At 39.2% G+C, this 23,218-nt stretch overlaps 2 protein-coding genes across 2 annotated transcripts; one reads left to right on the plus strand and one right to left on the minus strand.

The window, feature by feature from the left end:
• Positions 1-6,173: 6,173 nt before the first annotated feature.
• On the minus strand, positions 6,174-8,340 carry LOC147619013 (uncharacterized). Its single transcript, XM_086774519.1, has 3 exons — positions 7,411-8,340; positions 6,657-7,241; positions 6,174-6,542 (listed from the first exon to the last, which is right to left on the minus strand). Exons 1-3 carry the CDS (start codon positions 7,657-7,659, stop codon positions 6,435-6,437), a joined length of 942 nt encoding a protein of 313 aa, XP_086630645.1. The 5' UTR covers positions 7,660-8,340; the 3' UTR covers positions 6,174-6,434.
• A 13,639-nt stretch (positions 8,341-21,979) lies between these two features.
• On the plus strand, positions 21,980-22,288 carry LOC147619014 (uncharacterized). Its single transcript, XM_086774391.1, has one exon. It carries the CDS (start codon positions 21,980-21,982, stop codon positions 22,286-22,288), a length of 309 nt encoding a protein of 102 aa, XP_086630517.1.
• Positions 22,289-23,218: the final 930 nt, after the last annotated feature.

The raw sequence follows: 23,218 nt of genomic DNA on the forward strand, positions 1-23,218 counted from the left end.
GAGCTCTAATCATTGAGCTTAATCTATGCACTAAGCTCTATTCGTAGAGCTTAATGCATAGATTAAGCTCTATGCATGCATTCATAATGTATAGAGATCTATGCATATATTAAGCTCTATGCATAGACCATGAGGCTTATGCATTAAGCTCTATGCATAGAGCTTAATCTTTGCATGCATGCTTAATGCATAGTGCTAGGGTACCGTTTAGTTTAGGCTAGCATGGCTTGCATAGTGCTTTATGCATAAGCCTCATTTGTAGCTTTATGCATATAAGGCCTCATGCATAGCTTTATGCATAGGCTTTATGCATAAGGTCTCATGCATGCTTTATGCATAAGACTTATGCATAAACTTTATGCATAACGCCTCATGCATAGCTTTATGCTTAAAACTTTATGCATAAGGCCTCATGCAGGCTTGCATAGCAGCATAGTTTGCATAAGGCTTGCATAGTGGCATAGCTTGCATAATCTTTAGCATAGCTTAATGCATAAGCTTTTGTATGTATGCATTAGTAATCCTTTCCTCACCCTTTTGTTGGTTTTGTAGGTCCTCGTATCCTCTCTTTCAAAATCACGAAAAAGAGGTAAGTGCTTTCCTCTCTTTCCTCTATTATTATTGCACCCTTGGGTGCTGGAGATTTGTTTTGTAGGTTTGCCCATAAGCTCTTTTTGGTGATGTTTAAAGAGAAGATTAGAAGACCTACAAAACCAACAAAAGGGTGAGGAAAGGATTAGTAATGCATACATACAAAAGTCCTAAGAACCTAATGCATACATACAAAATCGAAAAGATTAAGCTCTATGCATAGAGCTTAATGCATGCATAGAGCTTAATCTATGCATTAAGCTCTACGAATAGAGCTTAATGAATGGATTAAGATATATGATTAGAGATCTAATCATAGATTAAGCTCTATGCATAGAGGACCTACAAAACAAAACCCCTCTTTTTGGTAGATAAAAATAGAGGAAAGAGATGATAAAAAAATAAGAAAGATAGGAAAGCACTTACCTCTTTTTGGTGATGTTGAAAGAGAAGATTAGAAGACCTAAGAAACCAATAAAAGGGTGAGGAAAGGATTAGTAATGCATACATACAAAAGCCCTAAGAACCTAATGCACACATACAAAATCGAAAAGAAAGGAAAGAGAGAAAAGCATTTACCTCTTTTTGGTGAAGTTGAAAGAGAGGATTATAAGACCTACAAAACAAAACAAAAAGTTGAGAAAAGAATTAGTAATACAAAACCCTAAAAGTGTGAATATCATAGATACACAAGGAGGTTTAAGCCTTATGCACATAAGGAGGTTTTAGTATAAGCCTCTTATGCATAAGAGGCTTATGCATAAGAAAGAATGAGAGAGAGAGAGAGAGAGATACAGAAGAGAATACCATTCAAAAATTTTAAACATAAGAAGCTTATGCATCTAAGAGAGAGAAAGAGAGAGTGAAGAGAATACCAATATCAAAAACCCTAATTCTAAACATACCATTCAAAAGACATGAATATATGAAGAGGTGGGAGAGACAAGTGGGATAGAGATTACCTTGTTCAGAATCGTCCTTGGGAGGAGACTTTGTGAGTGAGGAGAGGACAAAGGGTGAGATGAAGCCCATCATGAGGAAGAGGTACAGCACATGGAGCAGAGGGGAGGGAAGCGAAAATAGTGCGGCCTCGACACGGGCGGGATTATTCGAAATTTTTTTTAATAGGGCATCTATACTTGTGTCTTTATGCGCATCTATAAGAGCGTCTATACCAGTATAGATGCACTTATACACACACGCTTATAGACGTGCATATAGACACATCTATAGACGTGCCTATAGACATGCATATAGCCAGTAAATAGCCATGTAAACCTCATAAAATTGCAAATTATACCATGGCCTCTCTCTCACTTCCATCTCTCTCTAGTTGCGCATCTATGTTCTCATTCTCGTGTAGTGAAGTGCGTTTGGGTGGGGGTGCCATCTAGGCTAGTTGCATGGCCCGGTAGGTGTGTTAGGGAGAGAACCACTTATTTAAGAGAGGTATGGAAGGGGGTGAAGGTGGCAACGGTTATGTGTAGGGATGGGCACCTCGGGGGGAAAGATGGCGATCATTGTCTGCACAGATTGGTGGGTGACGCGCCCGTGAGTCCGGGGTGTTGGTGGGTGACGCGCATGTGGATAGGTGTGTGCATAATTTGGCAAGAAATGAGCTCCCAAGTGTTCGAGGAAGGCATTCATAGGCATCTTATGTCATTTGACAGGGGCCATGGCGGGGCCCACTGTGCGCACGTCCGGGGACATCCATTGGGCCATCTGGAGGTTTTTAGGGAAATTATTCGAGACTGCCTCGGGATCCCATGGGTGCTTTTCATCCATCATTTGGATGTCGTAAATGTTGCTAATTTCTGTTTGAAGTCACCAGATTTCAAAACTTCACGGGTCGATTTAGGCCACTTCAGTTACTCATTTCAATCTCGAAAAAGCCCTACTCGACGTATTGTCATGCTCATTTCTTGAGTATAAAGTGCTTAATTTACAATCGCCTCAAAATAGTAGCTTCTTAAGAATAAAAAATAACAACAAAATGCAACCATAATGAACTTCCTAAGCTATACTCACAATGAATATTCCATATTGTGCTTAATGTGTTATATTTACAATGGGTATGTTACATGTTGGAAGATGTAGGAGAAATGGTCCAAATAGAATTAGAAATTTATCTCTTTGGAAGTAGCATTAGGAGTTTATCTCTTTGTAGCCATAGATCTTACTAAAGAAAAACAATTGTAAAAAAATATTTATATTTAGAGTAATGTTAAAAATTAAAAATATGCCCAATTATAATTTTTTTTCTCATTTTTTATGCTTATATCGATGCCCATACCAATGTCTTCTTTGACAAAAATACTGACGTGCACATACCAATGCACATACTGAATAAGGGGATACTTTCCTTAAAAAATTAAACGTTAAAAAACCACCAAAATTGGAAGTATCACTTGTAGTGATTGAATATTTAAATATGGAATCACCCATGTTATTAATTTAATCTAGCATGGTACAAATAAAAGGGTTTTATTTGTTTGTGGAATTTGAAAAAATATACATACATATTAAGGTACTTTTTAATTAAAATACTAAAAAATAAATGATTCATAAGGTGTATTTTTATCATCATATTTTTTTCAAAAGGATTAATCTTAATTATAAAAATTATATAAGTTTATAATATAGTGCATGACTTGGGACTCAAAAGAGCTTCATGCAAAGTCAATATAGGTTTTCATAAAATTTGTTGTAAAAATGAGAGAGTGAGAGTGCAAATGACAATGATAACATGAGTGCATTTGAGGTCAAGTGTGGTTGTGATGGCTTATAAGCATGTAAAAGCACTTTATACTTTCATAATACCAAATTAATAAAAATATTTCTTGAGCAAGTTTTATTCTCTCATTTTCTCGTCTTAAAACAATCATACTATATTTGGAGTCTCACATAATATTACAGGATAAACTAGCCAAGAGACAAGCAATCAATATACGAAAGGACTAACTAGCTAGTCATTACTAAGCCTTAGCTTAATATTTGACATATTTTTTTGGATGGGGGAAGGTGTAAATAAATAGATCACATGAGTGCCAAAATGGGTTCTTTTGAAATCACATCTTGGGATAAATTTACATATATCATGTACATTAATAAGGGGTTTTTTTCCAATGGATTTTGGAAAGAAAGTTGTAAGTTTATATTGAAAAAGGTGTCATTAAGAAAAGTTGTAAGTTTATATTGAAAAGGGTATCATCTTAATGAATAAAACTCACATATAATGGACTTTTAAAATACCTGCTAAACACATATGATATGTAGATTTTCTATAGCGTAAAAACCTTCATTATTTTAAAACTATATATATTATTATTACAAAAATAATAGAATACATCTAGCAATGGGGACCCATACAAGAAGGGGGGTGATTACAAAGACTCGTAACCACATGAGCAAGTGTCATGAGTCTTGATATAACATTCTCAACAAATGAGAAAAACAACCAATCACCCTTGGCCAAAAACTTGGAGCCCCTCCCCTCTACTAAGCGTGCCTACATCCTCTCTATATGTCTTTGGAAGGAAGGAGAGGATTCTTTAGATTCCTTTTGCTACTTCGTACATTTAAAGGCCTCTTATTCTTTTACTTCATACATAATACATTAAAAGGACTCTTATTATTTTACTCCATACATTGAAAGACCTACATCCTTTGTATTTTTCTTCAAAGAGAAGAGGAGAGTTCTTCATACTCTCTTTGCTACTCGATATATTGCAAGGACTCATATTCTTTTCCTCCATTCATTGATATGACTGTTACATTAAAATGCCTCTTATTGAAAGGCCTCTTATTCTTTTACTCTTTTTTAGTACATGAGAATGATTCATTATCATGAACCATCATCATGTCATTTTTATTTTAATTTGAATCACATAAAAGGGTTATTAATTGATGAACTAATCCTAACTTTTTTGTAAATAAATTTTAAATTTAAATTCTTGATTTATTTAATTCATATTAGCATATTTATACTTACCTTCTACAATATTCTTTTAATGCAATAATGTATTTCTAGCATACATTATCATAGAAAATATAGAAAGTTTCTTGAATTTAATTTGACAAGTAGCTAGTTACATAAATAATAACTACCATTTCTTATTTATTTAGGTGTTGGTATCATTGTGTAAATAGTTATCTTTAACCAACATGATGTTTTATAATCATTAAACTAGCTAGTCAATTACAAGGTTTTTCTTGATAACTAATTTCTTTACTTTTTGGTATACTTTTTATTTTTTACCACTAACTAAACAAGCGAGTTAGTTGTATTCAATAGTTTCAAATCATGGTGGATCTTTTATTGGTGGTTAGAATCCCTAGAAGGCAAAATATGTAAGGTATAACTAGAGTTTAATAAAAGGGATTTTCTTTCTTTGTGAAGCTATAATAAATTTACATATATTTATTTCTTTTCTACTCAAAGAGTTTAAGAAAAATATAGAGACAAGGGACACTAATTTTATCTCAGACAAGGGACACTAATTTTATCTCCTCAACTTTTACAAAAGAGGTGGACAAATAAAATTAAAATCTTTATAAAAGGAGATTATTGCAAGAGATCCATTGAATGCACATGCTTGTGGGTTGAAGCAATTTTCTCCTCCAATTGAGAATCCACAATTCAAGAACCTACTGTGTGCTTCTTCATTCAAGAAAAGGAAGATAACCCTCACTTTTCAAGCTATCATTTTACCACAAAATACCTCATTGTATAGGAATAGAATTTAGGAAACATATACACTACAGTAACATGCTTAATTGTATGAAGGATATCTTGGACATACACTTCTACTACTCAACGAAGACTTTTTTTTTGTAGCTTACATAAATACATGCTTTTTGGAGAAAAAAGATGACTTTATTTTTGCAGTTATGGAAATAATTATGCCAACTTCCATTCGTTTGTCTCCACAAGTCGCTCTGTATTGGAAGCATAAGACAATCACTGCACATCCCCCCCTTCCCCCTTAATTTCGTTGTTCCTCTTTCTTCCTCATATGCATATTATAGAAGATGTAATCAAAAGTAAACTACTAAATCCACCAAGTGAATCACCAAATAATAGTGTATGATGTATTGATTACATATAATATGGTTAACATTTGTACTCAATCTTGTCCTCTATAGAAGTGTTGATTCCACGCACATCTTGGAAAAGCATGTACACTTAGAGATCATAATGTAAGCACTCACAAAAACACGGAAAATAGGTGTAATGAGGACCCTTTTCACACATGGGTTGCTTAGATGAAGACAATGACTTGATGCACAATGTACATGGGCATGACACCCGTCGTTGTGAACCTTTTCGGTTGGTTTAGGAATGCAAGAGGTTCTCGTTCACCACCCACGAGATGCAAAGCCTATATGATATTTCTTTGACCCTCTCTACAATGTGCAATACTTGCAAGATTAACACGTTCTCACATTCAGACTAAACACGAAACTTTTGGTTCTTTGAGTTGGATGCTTCTTCTATGTTGTCTCCATATTATACCGTGGCGATATGGAAATAAGCATTAGGTTCTCAAGAGGCTACGCTATGCCGCATGCAGGTAGATTGGAACAAAGGAAATATATATAACGAGACGCCACACATAACACTAAGGAGCAGTAAAGGAGGGGAGACTCAGATGCAGGTAGTAACGTAAGGCATAAAAACAGTAAATGCCTCTTGCTAGTTCCTGCACCTATATCCCGCAAGGTCAACAAGCCTGAGAGAGATCGGCTACATCCTGCATAGCACGGTGCTGAGATATGATGCTTTTGATTCATGATCAGAGAAGAATTAGAGAAGGGATCGCTGTTTAGGAGCGCGACCACATCTAATTGAGAGCTAAGGCGCACTCTTTGCAATGGCCCAAAGCGCATTTTAGGCTGCAAATGATGTGACTCTCCGTGACGTTCGTCGCAGAATCATGGCTTGATCGGATCTGCATGCACATACATAACGTACAATGTAAATGAGCTCATAATATCTAAATTAAAAAGTATAAACAGGGCCGAATTATAATTGCTTTTCTAATACAAATTACACAATATATTACCTCTGCTTCGATTATGCAAAGCATCTCGGAAGAAGTTCTGCAGTAATTAAGATTTAGGACATGTAGGTGAAGCTGGTCGATTGCTGTCATGATTTTTATGAGAAACTGTGATGTCGCGATGGGGCAAGATATATGTATTATCATCCCATCCGAAATCTGGTGGGTTGGAACAATCACCTTAATTAAGTTTTTATTATACCAGCTTAATTGGCCTGCTAAGCTGCACGACCTCTTCATCAGGACATGGTAATTAGGGTTTGGTAAATCCTGCAACTGCGTTGATAATGCAGCGCCGCTTGACTTAGATGAACCATGAGGAAAAGAAAAACTCTTGGGGTCGCTAGGCGCATGGCTAGTTATCTTGTTTGTATTACAATTGTGACCTTTAGTCATTCCATAGCTACGGATTTCTGCGGCTACGTCAATTACCGGGCACTCAACGGCCCTGGGCTGCAGCACCAAATAGCTAGTCGAACTATGTCTACGACTATGATTAGCAGCTTGTCGTCGTTGCAGCTGTTTGAGTTTCTTTTGCATCTCCAGCACAAACTGGATCGCATCATTCACTACTTCCGTCCTATCGCGCTGCATTATTTAGCACACAAATATTTATTCATCAGCTGATCAGTAAGCACACATTCACTTGATTATCATAGAATAGGTAAATTAAACTCCCTTACAACACAGTTCAACTATATGCCATTTAGGTAATGGAGTTTATGTGATAATGCCGGATAATTACTCCTCTACTCACTTTAATGGCGCTGCATGGCAACAGGGAGGCGAGTGTTGCAAATTTGTTGCCCATGTCCTCTCGCCGAATCCTCTCTCTCACGATGTGCTTGTCCACCATCGCAAGGTCCCTTTTCCTCTTTGATAATGGAGCCTTAGGGTTACCCTCGACATCAATAGTACTCTTGTACAGCGTTAATTTCCCGGGATTATCATTATTACCATGCTCATAAGCATCATCATCAATAAGACAATCAAATGCTGCAGTCATTGTTAAGATACTCTACACTGGCCTTCAAAAATATTGATGATATAAAGTGCTAATTATCACTTGCCTCCCATGCACAAGAAATTCCTTCCAATAATGGCACCCAAATTAGTACTGCAATATAGCTAGATAATGGCGTAATTGTGCAATTATATCACGACTGCAGTGTATCCAAGGAGGCACTGCATGAGTAGAATATTATAGTTGAGATGGGGAGGATAATTGTGTAATGTCAAGCCTATATATAATAGCTGTATTGCGACCATGATATAAATAATTGGAATATCAATGTGGAAGAGAATATAAAGTACTAGTGCTATGTAGAAGGACGACAGAAGTGGCAGGCATTGGAAGGATAATATAATGAGTAGAAGGTCTAGGACCGGTCTTTCTGCTTATAGTGGTACACTGAGAAATCTCATTAGCAGGTGCGGCCAGTAATCGTTTTTATGCAAAGTGCTTATTAAAGTACTGGATCTAACATGCTGAACCTTTTTTACGATATAATTTTGTAATCAATCTAATTGCATGCAATCTAGGTGCAAATTTAATGAATTCTGTTTTTTTAGTGCTGGGTGTTTACTGCAATCGGCCGCGAGATTGAGGATTTTGAAAGCGAAACACGAGGTAATCATAGCGATAACTAATTGTTATAAGGAGGGACGGACGAGGCGTGGCAGGGAAGAGGGGTGATGAAGGCAATGATCGAGCTTGCGTGGGGATGAACTATCCAAGGCAGAATCCTTGAAGGCACACATTTATTAATGCTATATTTTGCCCCTCTCGCAGATCCGTGTGTCCATCACCAGCCATACACACAAAGGTGTCGTATGGTGGTACAGTACTTCAACTGTACTGATTTTTGGAATCTATGATGTAGGGTACATGGTAGAGCAAAGAGCACAAGCTACTCTCATGATCATGACCATTATCATGGTGAGAACGGATGGGTGGTGGGTGATCAGTGGATGGGCTTGCCATCCTTTTGGCTCCATTACATGGACCGACCCTGCTTCTTCCGATTCATCATCGGGTTCACGAGTGTTCTTTGCTCAAATGTGAACTCTCCAAATAGCAAGGAGAGAGGATGGCATTGGGGGGAGAGCCCAATATCAAATAGGAGGGAGGGAGGGAGGGAGGGAGACCAAGGCAATAAAAATGGGTGGAAGGACTCAAGAGCCTCGCTAAAAATATAGAATCCTCCCCACCCCCCCTCCCCCTCCCCGATAGCTTTTTGCAGGAGGCACTTTAGGAAGTGTAGAGACATCACTCGACATATATTTGAAAGTAGGTGTCTTGGGTGGATCCATCAAAGCCATGGAATATAGCTCTATTATTTTGGCAACTAGTCTATAGGCAAGGCTTGGAAGGGGACATGAGGAGCATATAGGCAAAGCCTCTTACTCCACCCTCCCATCATTTCAAGAAATCTCATCAAGTGGCACCATTCACAAGCATGCCATTTTCTTCATCACTTCCCATGGTCTATTGTAGACACGCTTATATGAGCTCATATGAACCTTGAGAGAGAAAAGTAAGATGGATACATGAAGGTATAGTTCTATTTTAAGAGAATCAAGACATTGTGGACGGTGGTGTTTTGTAACCCTTTGGAGAGACAAAGGAATTTCAAGTGGTACCACTTGAACACAGCCTTGGGTAAGTAGTAGTCACACTACAACAAATGAAGAGTAGAGCCACGTGAAGAGCCGCAAAAATTTTCAAAAGGATCTAAATATGGGAATAAAATATTCACACGGCTATATGTGCATCTATCTACATGGCTACAATTTGCCTTCTTCAAGTCCCCTTAATTGTGTTGGCAAGCATTTGTTTCCCTCTTTCACGCACCTCCTTTCACGAGACCTCCTATTATTGAGGATCTTTATAATGCAATTCCTCACCTAGTCATCATTGAAAAAACGTGTGCCCAGTAGTGGGTTTGGAAACCGCTCATGCATGCACTGGACTACATACATGAAGTCTTTGTCTTTTTGTTCTCCCCATGTTTGAAGGCATTCTTATAGGTTTTTTGACTAAATTACGGAACGTATAATAAACCCTCCGTCTCGTGTCATCCATATAAGACCTGCCCTTCTCATCTAGCATATAGTAATCCATCCCACCCTCCCCAGCAGGCACGTCGCATGTCGCAATAGGCAAAGGTGATCGTGCACCTCTCCCAAAGCATCTACCACACCCACCTCCCCCACTATTTGATTACCAATGGCTCTAAGAAGCCCTCGAGCTATCACACCACCTAAGTGGTGTTGTGAGGATGCTGCATGTGTTGGGGAGATGGCACCGTGGATGAGATAGGAGTGCACTGAGCACTAGGAGTGCACTGAGCACTAGGAGGAGCTAAACATCAAGGAGTAGGGAAAGTGGAAGTATGAGGGGTAGGCAAAGTAGAAGTGATACGGGTACGGAAGGTGGTGGGAAGCATGGATGTGGGTGACTGTTGAGGCACATAATAGGCAAGAGATAAGCCCAAGAGACTCAACTGTTCGGGCCCGTACCTAGAGTTCAAGTAGTTTCAAGACACCCATGCCTCTAAAACATGCTATAAATTTGGGTCATCTATGGGTATGGACGCGATACTAGAGAATTCCCCTCCATATATCTGATCTTGGTCCATTGGTGATGAATCTCATGATGGCCACATCTACATGCATAAAAACATTCCATAAACACATAAAAACATAGCTCACATAGAGCAAAACTAATGCATAAAGCCTTAATGCATAGAGCCTAATGCATAGGGCTTACACATAGAGCTCATGCATGAAGGCTCATGCATAGAGCTAATACATAGATCTCATGCATCAAGTCTCATCATGCATAGAGTCTCGTGCATGAAGCCTCATGCATAGAGCCTCGTGAATAGAGCTTAATGCATAAGGGTTATGCATTAAACTTATGCATAGAGCCTCGTGAATAGAGCTTAATGCATAAGGGTTATGCATTAAACTTATCCATAGAGTCTCATGCATAAAGCTCGTGCATAAAGCTTAATACATAAGCCTCATGCGTAGATCTTTTATGCATAAAGCTTAATATTTAAAACTCATGCATGCATAAGGCCTAGATGAGGGTCTTGGTGGATACAACAGCATAGAAACACATAGAAGAGGAGTGGTCCAAATTCAAAGATGAGCCATGTCACTTACGACTTCGATTCGATATGGATGGATTTAATCCATTTGGTCTCAAGTCGACATCATCGACTACATGGCTAGTGGTAGTAGTGAACTATAATCTCCCTCCTTGAAAGTCAATAAAAAAGAGTCATGTGATGCTACCTCTTCTTGTGCCAGGAAAGCACAAGGTCAAGAACATGGATATGTACCTTGAATCTTTTATCGAGAAGCTTGAGACACTATGGCGTGGCATCCAAGTGCATGATGTGTCCCGATTGCTTACACAATGTAGCACAAAGGTGAAGGCAGTTTTAATGTGGACAATGCATGACTTTCTGGGATATGGAGAGTGCTCTGATATGTTTCATATTCTCAATAAAATTTTATTTGATTTGAATTATCTAATATTAGATGGCTCTAAATATATTTTATTTGTGAATTGTGCATAATTAGGACTCACAACATCATGGCACAATGCTTGTCCTATTTGTGGGCCATCGCTTGTTACATTATGGCCTATGCATCTCAAGAAGGTTTGTATGAAGACCATCACTGATTTTTTCCAATTGATCATGAGAATTTTGTTCCATGTACAAAAGGAGTCTTGCCACATCCTCAAAGAGTAGGAGATTGGGAAGTATTATGAGTGAAGAGGACTGTCCCATACAGCACCGTCCAAGAATGACAAGGTACTCAATCTTCTTTCGTCTCCCATATTGGAAAAATCTAAGAATCAATCATCTTCTAGATCCGATGCACATCATAAAAAATGTAACTTCAAATATTTAGGACCACATAATTGGCAAGAGATATTTTTTAGCAGTTTGGTAGGACTTGAGATTGATTGAACGCCTTCCCAACACTTGGCCAATAGTTCAAGAGAATGGGAAGGTAATTTTACCTAAATCACCTTGGATCTTGACAAAGAATGAGGAGAAGAGAGTGAAGGATTAAATTTCCTCCTTTCGTACCCCTATGGGTGTCATGCATTCTTTAAAGGGGGCATTCACGAAAACAAAGAAGAAAGGAGAAACTCAATTTTTTGGTCTAAAAACACATGATTGGCACAAGATGTTTCAGGTATATTCAATTTACTTATGTAAGTGGCATTGCGCTCTTTCATTGTAATTACATATCATTGATTGTAATGTTTTGTGTTACATAGTTCATTCTTTCCATATGCATTAGCGAGTGTGGAGATCAAAAAGTGTGCAAGGCCATCCACAAAATGGGGGTGGTAGTGAGGTATAATAAACTAAAATTCTAACATGTTGTGCTAGTTTGTGAGACATTTTATGCTAATTAAATGGACTCAACTCCATATTAGCTACATAAGTTCCAAGGAAATCCATCTATTGAGTATTGATGTAGCCCAAAGTAATGAAAGTGGAGGTAGTGTGCATGATAGAGGTGAACCTCCGAAGAACTATCCTCACTAGTCAATTACATCTAGTGGTACACTTGTTGATACATGAAGTGTCGGTTTGCAGTGTTGTGCATGCTCAGTGGATGTTCTTCCATGTGATCATTTCATGAAGACCTTCAAGGATTTTGTTAGGAAACGAGCTAGGTGAGAAGGAAGCATGGCAAAGGGTTTGTTAGTGCAAGAAGCATGTGTCCACATTTCAAAGTATCTCTCTCCGAGAGTGGATCCCACAATGCCAGGATCGTGGCGTAATGAGGAGGATGAGGGCATGGTGTCCCAGATACCAAAAGGAAAAGGAAGAGTGAGGAAATTGGACACATCAATGTTAAAGAAGGTTAATACATTTTGTATTCTCAATAGTGACGTTATAAAGATGTGGGTGTGGCAAGGTATGAAGAGGTGAGAAGAAACTGATATGAGGAGAGAAGAGCATTTAGGATGCATTTGAGAGGCTTGGCATTTCCTCCAGAGATTTCATCACTTCCAAAAGATTGTATTAATTATTGGCTTTATAAAAGTAAATGGAAAAGGTTGAAGAAAAATAGAGAGATGGTGAGAGAAAAAAAGTGGGAGTATGCAAGAGGATGCAAGTTTCATGTAAGTGTATCTCTACTTTCTCTTTTTTTTTTCAAGTAGAATCTCATGATATGGTTATTCAATATCATAAATATATTTCATTTGGTTTTGGTCATAGTATAAGGTATACAATGCCATGTGGTCCAAAGGAAGGTATTTCCACAGTCAACATATAGATACAAAGAGAAATACCCAAGATTGTGGGGTTATGGCAAACTCTGGGTAAGAAAGTGGAGCAATGCTTGATTCTTGTGGAATTATTCAAAACATCCTAAAGGTTGGATTCAAGAAATTTACATTTTTTATATTAGATGTGAAGTGGCTCAAGGTTGTGTGTGTAGGCACTCAAGCACATGTGAAAAGGCATCCAAATTAATTTATGGCGATTGATTCCACAAAATTTCAACAAACTGAGAGCGACACATTTGTGCTACCTCACCATTGTGGACAAGTAAATCCTAACCATAAACTTTTATTATATCATACTTATGCATGTTTAATTTACACTCAATGTGTTTCTTCTTACAAGGTTGTGTTTCACGCATATATAAATGACAAGAAATGATGGTATGTCATACAAGTCGCTCCTTGTTCAAAGAGCATTTTTCAAGATAGAGATGTTAAAGAGGTCATGGACTAAGTGGCACTCAAAAATGAACATGCGGAGGATGGAGTACAAGATGAAGAGCAATGAGATATCACCAACTAACCAAGATGCAGGTGTATTTATCCAAGATAATGAGAAAGGAATTTATTATGAGCATGATGATGATGATGTTGAGTCCACTTCTAGTGGGATATATCTTTTTGTTGATCTTGAAATGGGACATATGGATCTTGAGATAGACCAATTAGCATATATAGATTTGATGGAAGATGTAAGAGATGTTGGGCCAAGCTCACGCTAACTCATTAAACAATTGCTAAATTTTCTAGTCTTGATTTAGTCCACATTTGAGTGTATTACAATACCTTTGGGGCTTCTTATTTTGTGATATTGGGCTCACATTTTGTGCTTCTTCTTTTGTGATATTGGAATATTTTGAGCTCTTGGGAATGCTCTCTATAATGTCTTGATTTTTTCCCCCCTAGTACGTGGCCATGTCTTAGCAACACGCGGCTATAACCGTGTATGTCCATGTATTGTAATTGTGTACACCTTCTTGCGCACCTCTTGAATATGCTACGTGGCTATGCTCCCCATATCTTGTAGTGTCATTGACTACTACTACTCAGCCTTGGGTAAGTAGTAGTCATTGACTACTACTATTAAGCCTTGATTACTTGGGTTACAATTAATGCATCCACATTTTAGACTCTATTCTCAAGATTATGATTTAAGTGTTTGATGCTTAAATATGTGACCAAAGTTTGTTAAGTCATGATTAGAGAGATTGATTACTGTTTGATGCTTGCATATTTGATTAGTTTTGGGATTAGAGCTTGTTTAGCTTCTCTACATTTCTTTGCATCATCATGCTTCTTCTTAGTTTAGGTTCTAGCAAGTGTTGCATTTTCTCTCCACATGCTCCATGGTGTTCAGGATTCTATCCATCTCTCTAGGATCAGAAGGCTTTTCTTCATATGAGTGCCCCTCCTCCTCTCCTCCTCATACTCCTTCAATATATGCTCAAGATTTTGATTATATAAGAGTTGTAACTTGTGTACACACAAGAGAGACAACAATTTTGGGAAAAATGTATTGATTACTTCGTAGGAAAGTTCCCTTTTATTATAGATTCCATACAACTCAATACCACCTAGTGCTTTCATCAAAACAAGTGGTTTAACAGAAAACTAAGTGCTAGAGAATCTTCACCCACAAGCTAAGTGATTTGTTCCCTTTCACATGTACATGGTCCATTTGGCCCCATCTTTCTAGGGATGTGTTTGGTGCATATTTCAACACCCCCTTCAAACACATACTCATTACAATGGTATTGATGACCTTTGATGACTCACCACAACTTATGCTTACCTAACATCCACGCTAGATAACTTCCCTCTTACTATGATTTAGGATGACAGTTTAAGATTGAGGCTAGTTAGGGGTATTTGGGCTAGAGGTTTAATGGCTGATTTACAAATATTTAAAACACTTATATAAAGTTGGGCATTAAGAGTTTGCCAGGCCGCACCCAAGACATGATCTAGAAGAGATGGCCACTTTGCATTGTGAGGGCTTCATGATGCCCCCCCTGGTTTTCTCCTTTGGTTGTCCATGCTCTTCCTCTTGATCTCCATACCTATCATGCATAATGTAGATATTTTGAGCCTTCTTTCAAAAGAAACAATCTTTCTTAGTGTGTCCAAGTTTGTGAAAAAAATCACAAATGATTGTTGAAGAGTTGTACTTAGCCTTCCCCTTGTAGCCTTTGTTTGATGTGTAGAAAGCCACTTCATTTGATGAAGTGTTTGACAAGGTGTCCTCTTTTTCTTTGACCTTTCACTTGTTCTCTTCCTCCAAAATACAAGCTTCAACATCAACAAGATTTGTGATTGGGCATGTTGGTCAAAGTTGTCACAATGTTGTCAAAATCAGGAGGCCACATGACTTGAGTAGCTTCAAAATCCTCACTAGCACCTTATTTGTGCTTGCCGCCTACCCATTAGCTTGCGAATGATACGGGGTAGATTTCTTATGAAGAATCATGTGCTTGGATGTCAACTCCTTAATGACTGAATTTAGAAAATGGACACCTTGATTAGACACCAATTCTATCGGACACCCAAATCTGGTCATCATTTTGTACAGGAACCGAGCCACACTGGCTACCTTGTTGTCCTTCAAAGCCACTGCTTCCACCCATTTGGTGGCATAATCTGTTGTTGCAACCAGGATGTACCATGCTCCTGTTCTTCTGGATTTTGGCTTAACCGGCCCAACAAAATCAAGACCCCATTTTTGAAATGGTTCAAGGGGTAATATCGGATGATCCTGCATCCGATCCATGGATGTTGGCTGGCCCATCTTCTGGCATTGCACACATTCTCTTGCAAATGAATAAGCATCCCTCAGCAATAATGGCCACCAAAGTCCAGCTTGCATAATCTTTCTACCAGTAATCTCTCCTGAAAAAATGACCTCCAGCTACACCAAAATGTGCTTCTTGCAAAACTGCCTTCTGTTCTTCATCTGGCACACATCGCGGAATAATCTGTTCTGCTCCTCTTCTATACAAAGATCCGGCAATTATCAAAAATGGTCTGCTCCTTAAAACAAACTTCTTCCTCTGATCATCTGTCATGTTGGAAGGTAATACCCCATTTGTCAAAAACTGAACCATTTGGTCATACCAGTTGTCATATGCTTGACCTTGAACCTGAAACAATTCCGCATCTGGAAATTCATCAGACACCCCTGGTGCATCCGAGACATTTTCAAGCCTGCTCCAATAATCCGCTGCATGCTGATTTCCAGGTGTATGTACTACAGTGTAATCAAATTCCTACAACAAAAGCATACATCTTGCAAGCTTCCCTTCCAGCTTTGGTTTATTTACCAAAAACAACAGAGCTTGATGATCCACATGAAAAACAACTTTGTTTCCCAACAAATAATGCCTGAATTTTTCCAATGCAAAAATCATGCCCCAGGCTTCTCGCTCTGTGACAGTGTAATTCTCTCCGCTGGATTTAGCATTCTACTTGCATAGTACACTGGTCTAAGCCATCCTGGAATCTTCTCCTGCATCAAAACAGCTCCGACTGCCATATCCGACGCATCCACATAAATATGGAAAGGTAACTCCCAATTTGGTGGTTGAAGGATAGGTGAAACTACCAACATTTTCTTGATAATCTGAAAGGTTTTTTCCTATGCTTCACCCCACACAAAACTCACATCCTTTTTGGTCAAATGACTCAAGGGTGCACACACATCTGCCAAATATCTCAGATAACGGCTATGCCATTTAGTTTGACCAAGAAACCGCATAATTTCCTTCAAATTATTCGGTGCTATTGCCCCCTGAATTGCACTAATCTTGTCAGCATCAATTGACATCCCTTCCTTGGATATGATGTGACCCAGTAGCTTTCCTTTTTGAACTGTAATAGCACATTTGTGCGGGTTTAAAGCCATTCTAAACATCCTGCACCTCTCCAAACATTTCCTTAAATGCTCCAAATGTTTAATCTTCTCCCCAAAAACTGAGAAATCATCCATGAAAATCCGCATAAATTCTGTCAAATATGGTTCAAAAGTTTTGAAAGCTACCTTTGAAAATGAAGGTGGTCCATTCTTCAAACCAAAGCTCATTACTGTATAAGCAAATGCTCCCCATTCAGTGATAAAAGATGTCTTCTCAATGTCCTCTTCTGCCATTAGAATCTGATTATAGCCAAAAAATCCATCAAGAAAGCTATACATCTCATGCCCTGCAACATCATCCAAAACTGAATCAATGAATGGCAATGGAAATGGATCCGCAATGGTTGCTGCATTCAACTTTCTGTAATCCACACAAACTTGGATTTTCCCTGACTTCTTTGGCACCACCACAATTGGGGACAACCACTCTGCTTTATCCACTGGCATAATAAATCCAACATTGAGAAGTTTATCCAACTCTTCCTTCACCTATTTGGCGTAATTCGGATTCATTCGGTACCTTTGCTAGATCACAGGCACCGCATCCTCCTTCAAAATTATCTAGTGCCTATACACCTGGGGATCCATACCCTTCAAATCAGAATAATCCCAAGCAAACACATCCATGAATTCCTGCAACAACACCTTTAAATTGTCCTTGAAATCATCATCCAAGTTGACACTAACTTTGACAACTTGCAAATCATCTTCCTTCACTCTGGAAACCTTCTTCATCAATTTATCATACAAGAACTATGCTCTGATTATTGCCTCATTAGGCGCGATCTCAGTAGCATCATCAACTTCTTCCACTTGGTCACCATCATCAGGTTTCTTTTCCTTTATCTGCGAAATCTGCTCGGAAGTACTGTCAGCCATTTGACAAAACACATCCTCCTGAATCAGATAATCAACATATCTATCAAGAATCCGTTCCACATCCACTTCAAAAACAAGAACCACTGTTGGATTGGCTGCCAAAAAATTATCTTCCTCATCGTCCTCAACTTCTTCCGCCAAACTAATTGGTTGTGCCATCATTGGCTTCACTGCCCTTGATAGCTCTTGCTTAGATCCCATTGGTATTGTTATCACTTTCTTACCCTTCTTCAATGTGACCACATTCTTCTCCCAATCTTGCTTGAGCTTTGCTATTCTAAACCACGGCCTTCCTAACAGCATTGAATATGCATTTGCATCATCCTTCATCCGCAAACAACAAAATTTATTGGAAACTGCAAACCTTGTATGATAAGAGATTGTTTCCTAGCATCCCAATAGGTTGAACCCGACTTTGATCCGCCATGCGTACCTAAAATGGTGCTGGCTCAAGCTGAACATTCTTCATCTTCAAAAACTCCAATTCTGACAAAATATTGACTCCAGATCTGCCATCCAAAAAAACTGTTGAAAATCTCCGATCATCAAAATCCAGCTGAACTGTGGGAACAGTGAAATCCACATCTTCACGACTAATCTGATGACTGCCTACACTTTGATTCAACACAGCCCTAATTCTTGACACCTTTGACTTCCTCATAGCTGAATAAACTCGATCCCTAAACATCGGAACCAATGAAAGCAACTGATCCAATGTAAAACGGATCTCGAAACAATGCTTCAAACTTATCCTCCTTATGCTCCTCCTTATCCCAGGATATCTTCTTTCTCTTCTGCATTTCCTCTTTCTGTTGAACATCCAAAATTCCTTCAGTTACTTCTTCATGAACATCCTTCTGTTCCTCCCAATCCAATGGAGACTTTAGCTTTGCTTTGGAACGTGTAACTGCCAAAACTTCTGAATCCCGTACAACACACTCCGAACAGTCACATGTTATTCCACATTCTACCATTACTCCACCTGCTCTTGCTTCCAAACAAACATCCACATTCACCATATTACTCTGAGGAGTTTTATTCACTTCCGCCTGCTGCCTACTGCACAGGAGGCGCAAGTAACTGAGGTAGTTGTTGAGGAGGTCTTGATTGATTCCACTCCTGCTCTGCGGAGTCCAGTTCTGCTGATTCCAGCCTTGCTGATTCCAATTCGGGAGCGACTGCCAATTTTGCTATTGTGACCATCCCTGTTGTTGATTCCAATTCCTTCCCCATGATGGCCGAAAATTTTGCCATCCACCAAATCTTGATCTTCCTCCTTGATTAAAATTCCCTCTAAATGGTGGTCTCCCTGATGGTCTCCAATTCGGATAGGGTTGCTGTGGCCTCTGCCATCCTTGATTTCCAAATGATCTCTGCTCATCCAGAGTTTCCGAAAAAATGCCATGAGATTGTGTCATATTTTGCTGCAGCTTTTGTTGTATTCTTTCAGGAATTACCCCCCTAAAGCTAGGATTATACCAGCAATCCGTGGTTTTGTGACCATCTTTGACACAAATGTCACAATGCTCTATCTTCCTTTCGGACTCCTTTTGAAATCCCATCTCTTTCAACTTCTTTTCCACATCCCTCTCACCTGACACCTCCTTAGTCTTTTCCTTTGACTTCTTTCTTGACTTCCCCTTTTGTTTCTTCTTCTTGTGCTCCTCATCCTCTGACTCTGAATCACTACTAGAATCATCACCACTGCCCTGAACTTGAATCCGTATCAGAATCCGTATCCGAATCCGACCCCGAATCCTCATCCATACTGTCATCACTTGACTTCTTCCTCTTTTTTTCCTTCTTCTTCTTCTTCCTCTTTTTTTCCTTCTTCTTCTTCTTCCTCTTTGAATGCCTTTTTCCAGAGCTCAAACCTGATAAACCAAACCTTTTCTCCACTCGAGTTGCAGTATTAATGAGTTCATTCATTCCTCCCGCAACATCAACACCGGCTACTGCATTCCGCAACTCCTTTCTCAGGCCTTTAACATAATATGCTGCCAGCATCTCATCAGTGGGCCTTTCTTGAGGAGTGAGCCTTCTCACATACCAATTGAGCCTCTATGTGTAATCTTCCACAAACATCCTCTTTTGCTTTACTGCTTTAAGTTTTGTCAACATATCATTGGCGGTCTTTTCCTCCTGAAACCGATTCAAAAATGCAATCCTCAATGCATCATAATCTGCAAAATGTCCTGGCACAAAATTGCTAAACCATTGCACAGCTTTCCCCTCAAATGTTGCCTCAAACTGGCGCATTTTGGCTTGCGCATCATATACTCCGTCAAATCCTCTAGCCTGCCCATCGAGTCTCAAATTGAGCTACGTGACAATTATGGTCTTCTTTTGACTTTCCTGAAAAGCTTCCGAACTTGACGCGCAAATCTGCTCTAGCCGCCGCTGCCATGTTAAAAGGTCTATGGGAGTACCTGCCTATTGGTTCTCCTATTCGGTATAACGGATTGAATTGCAACCGCCTTCGAGGCAATAATGCCTGTTGTATTACTGCTGTTGCTAATACATGTGGAAATCCTCCTACTAATCCTGGAGTTGCTGCCCCTGAATTAACCACCGCCTTCTCTAAATCCTCATCAGAACTATCTGTTGACATTCCACTGTCATCTCCTTCATGCGACCATCGTTGATGTTGGTTATCTCCCCGATACTACAAACCCAAACTCCTTGCTCTTGACCTTGTAAAATAGAAATGAGATGATTCCCTTGAATCCTCCAGAGCGAACTCAAACCCCCGCCACTATAAATGCATGAATGAAAAAAAATCTAATCATTGCCTACATGAATCTCTTCATCTTCCAGCACTCACCATTAACAGAAGAATGTAAGCCCGCGCATGAAATTCATCACAAACACCGTGATCGCCAAGTGTTTGTTGCTTATCACATCTTCCACAAACTTTAAAGAACTTCAGACTTCCTGACATACTATTTGACACACTAAATGACAGCACTAGTGACAAACAGATTGACAACTAGATTGGCAAGTAGATTGACAAAGAGATTGACACATTACATCTTGCATTCAGAAATCCGCCCAAAACTACACAGAGAATCCGCCATTAAAAACATCTTTTTCTTCATCTTCATCTTCATCTTCACCCTCTAACCACCAAGAACTACTCCATATATAAAAACTCCCACGACTTCTAACTTCCATCCAGATCCAAAAGACACTTTACATTACATCCGATTATGACAAACTTAAAGACAAAAAAAGTAGTAAAAAAGAGCATCTAATTTTTAGCCTTAAACATGCGCATCCGTCCACCTGCCTTCACTGAAGGAAAATTAGATGGGACGAATTACACTCTTTGGAAGTTCAAAATCCATGCCATCCTTGATTTCTATGAGATGTTGGAGACCATTCTGGGAATAGACTAAGAACCAATGTAAACCATTGACCCCAGATAACACAAGAATGATTCCACCAGACGCTACTCTTCTTCGAGCATGGAAGCGGCGCAATGCAGATGCACTTTGCACCATTGTTACCAGTGTAAGTGATTCTGTTCTTACTCTGATTCAACACACAACCAAGGCATCCATGGCTTGGACCATATTGAGAAATCAATATGAGACTCAAAATCAAACTAGGATTTAAAACCTAGAGAATCAGCTTGCTGCTAAAAAGTTTGCTAAAGAAGGAGAGGATATAGAAGTGTTTATCTCATGGATCAAAAACCTGTGAGACCAAATGGCTGCTATGGGAATCATAATGACCAGCGAAGAGTTGGCTCGGAGATGCATCCAAATTCTACCGCCAAAGTATGATGGGTTGGTTATGGCACTAAATACCCAGGTTAGAGTATCGCCTCTTTCTTTTGAAGAATTTAGTGCTATGCTATTTGAGGAGGAGATGACCCGTGATGGTGGTGACACCACATTTATGGCCAATGCAAAAGAAAAAGTTGGGGCAACTTCTGAAGACAATAAGAAAAAGCCCAAGAAGAAGAAGTTTTCTAGTACATGCTATTACTATGACAAGAAGGGTCACGCCGTCAAAGACTGCAGAAAGAAGCACGCTGATGAGAAGAACGGCACTATGAAGAATTCATGGAAGGGAAAGGAGTCAGCCACAAACGCCCAAGCTGAGTTGGAACTCTAGGTCGCCACCATAGAAGAGGTATGCTCATCTGCTTAGGCTCTAGTTGTTAACTATTCATGGATTTTGGATAGTGGGGCATCCCGACATATGACCAGCAAAAACGATTGGTATATTTCTTGGCAACCTTTACAAGAATCCATCAATGTTATTGTTGGTAATAATTCTAAATGTCTAGCCGAAGGGTCTGGAACCATCTCATTTGTGGCAGCTATAGGTGAAGAAAAGAAGCTGTCTGATGTGCTCTATGTGCATCAAATAAAGAGAAACATGCTCTCAGTTGCTACAATAATAGATCGTGGTCTTGAAGTACACTTCAAGAAAATAGGAGTAGAGATTCTAGATGCTGAGGGAAAGACAGTTGGCAAAGCTATGAGGAATGACAATTTGTACGAGTGAAGTGCACTTACAGATATTGCACATAAGGGCACAAGCAAACTTTGGCATGAGCAATTTGGTCACATCGGATTTGTTGTTCTAAAGGAGATGTAGAAAATGGGGATGGTGGAAAATTTACCTACATTTGCCGAATTGCAGGAACCATGTGAGGCTTGTATGATGGGCAAGCAACAACGGAAGGCATTTCCACAAGGTAGCAACAATCGGGCAAAGTATCCTCTAGAGTTGGTACATGCTGATCTTTGTGGTAAGATGTCTACTGCTGCATTGGGGGGATCTTCTTACTTCATGCTGTTAGTTGACAATTACAATAGGAAGATGTGGGTTTATTTCCTCCATGATAAGGCTGAAGCTTTTGGTAAGTTTAAACAGTGGCATATATTTGTGGAGAATGAGACAAGACATAAGGTGAAGAAGTTCCAAACGGATCGAGGAGGAGAATTCACTTCATGTGAATTCAATGAATACTGCATGGAGCATAGCATCAAGCACCAACTCACTGTTGCATATACGCCTCAACAAAATGGAGCTGTGGAACGCCGCAACCGCACAATTGTGGAAATGGCTAGGTGCATGATGAAAGGGAAAGGGTTACCATACTCTTTCTAGGCTGAAGTAGTCAACACTGGAGTTTACATTCTCAACAGATCCTACACAAAGGCACTCAAAGAAATCATACCATATGAGGCCTATTCGGGTAAGAAACCTTCATGTTCTCATTTTTGAACATTCGTACAGTACAGAGTCAAAGGCTTATCGACTATTTGATCCAGAGGCTAAGAAGATAATGGTCAACTGAGATGTGGTATTTGTGGGGACTGACAAGGATCCATCCACTTTATCATCAAATGGAGAAATAATCCACCATGTGCCCAACCCAAGCATCAGAAAACTGGAGGAGGAGTTTTTGGATGATGAAGACTCTCAGAA

This window comes from Cibotium barometz, chromosome 34, assembly GCF_041138505.1.
Source record: "Cibotium barometz isolate CiBa-2024 chromosome 34, ASM4113850v1, whole genome shotgun sequence".
Lineage (NCBI taxonomy): Eukaryota > Viridiplantae > Streptophyta > Polypodiopsida > Cyatheales > Cibotiaceae > Cibotium > Cibotium barometz.

What these genes read in the sequence shown, in the direction of transcription:
- LOC147619013 (XM_086774519.1), bottom strand. Translation starts at nt 7,659, where the DNA reads ATGACTGCAGCATTTGATTGTCTTATTGATGATGATGCTTATGAGCAT. An exon ending in TGCCATGCAGCGCCATTAAA is followed by an intron (nt 7,242 to 7,410) that starts GTGAGTAGAGGA and finishes TAAATAATGCAG; the next exon opens with CGCGATAGGACGGAAGTAGT. An exon ending in TTTGCATAATCGAAGCAGAG is followed by an intron (nt 6,543 to 6,656) that starts GTAATATATTGT and finishes ATGTGCATGCAG; the next exon opens with ATCCGATCAAGCCATGATTC.
- LOC147619014 (XM_086774391.1), top strand. Translation starts at nt 21,980, where the DNA reads ATGACCAGCAAAAACGATTGGTATATTTCTTGGCAACCTTTACAAGAA.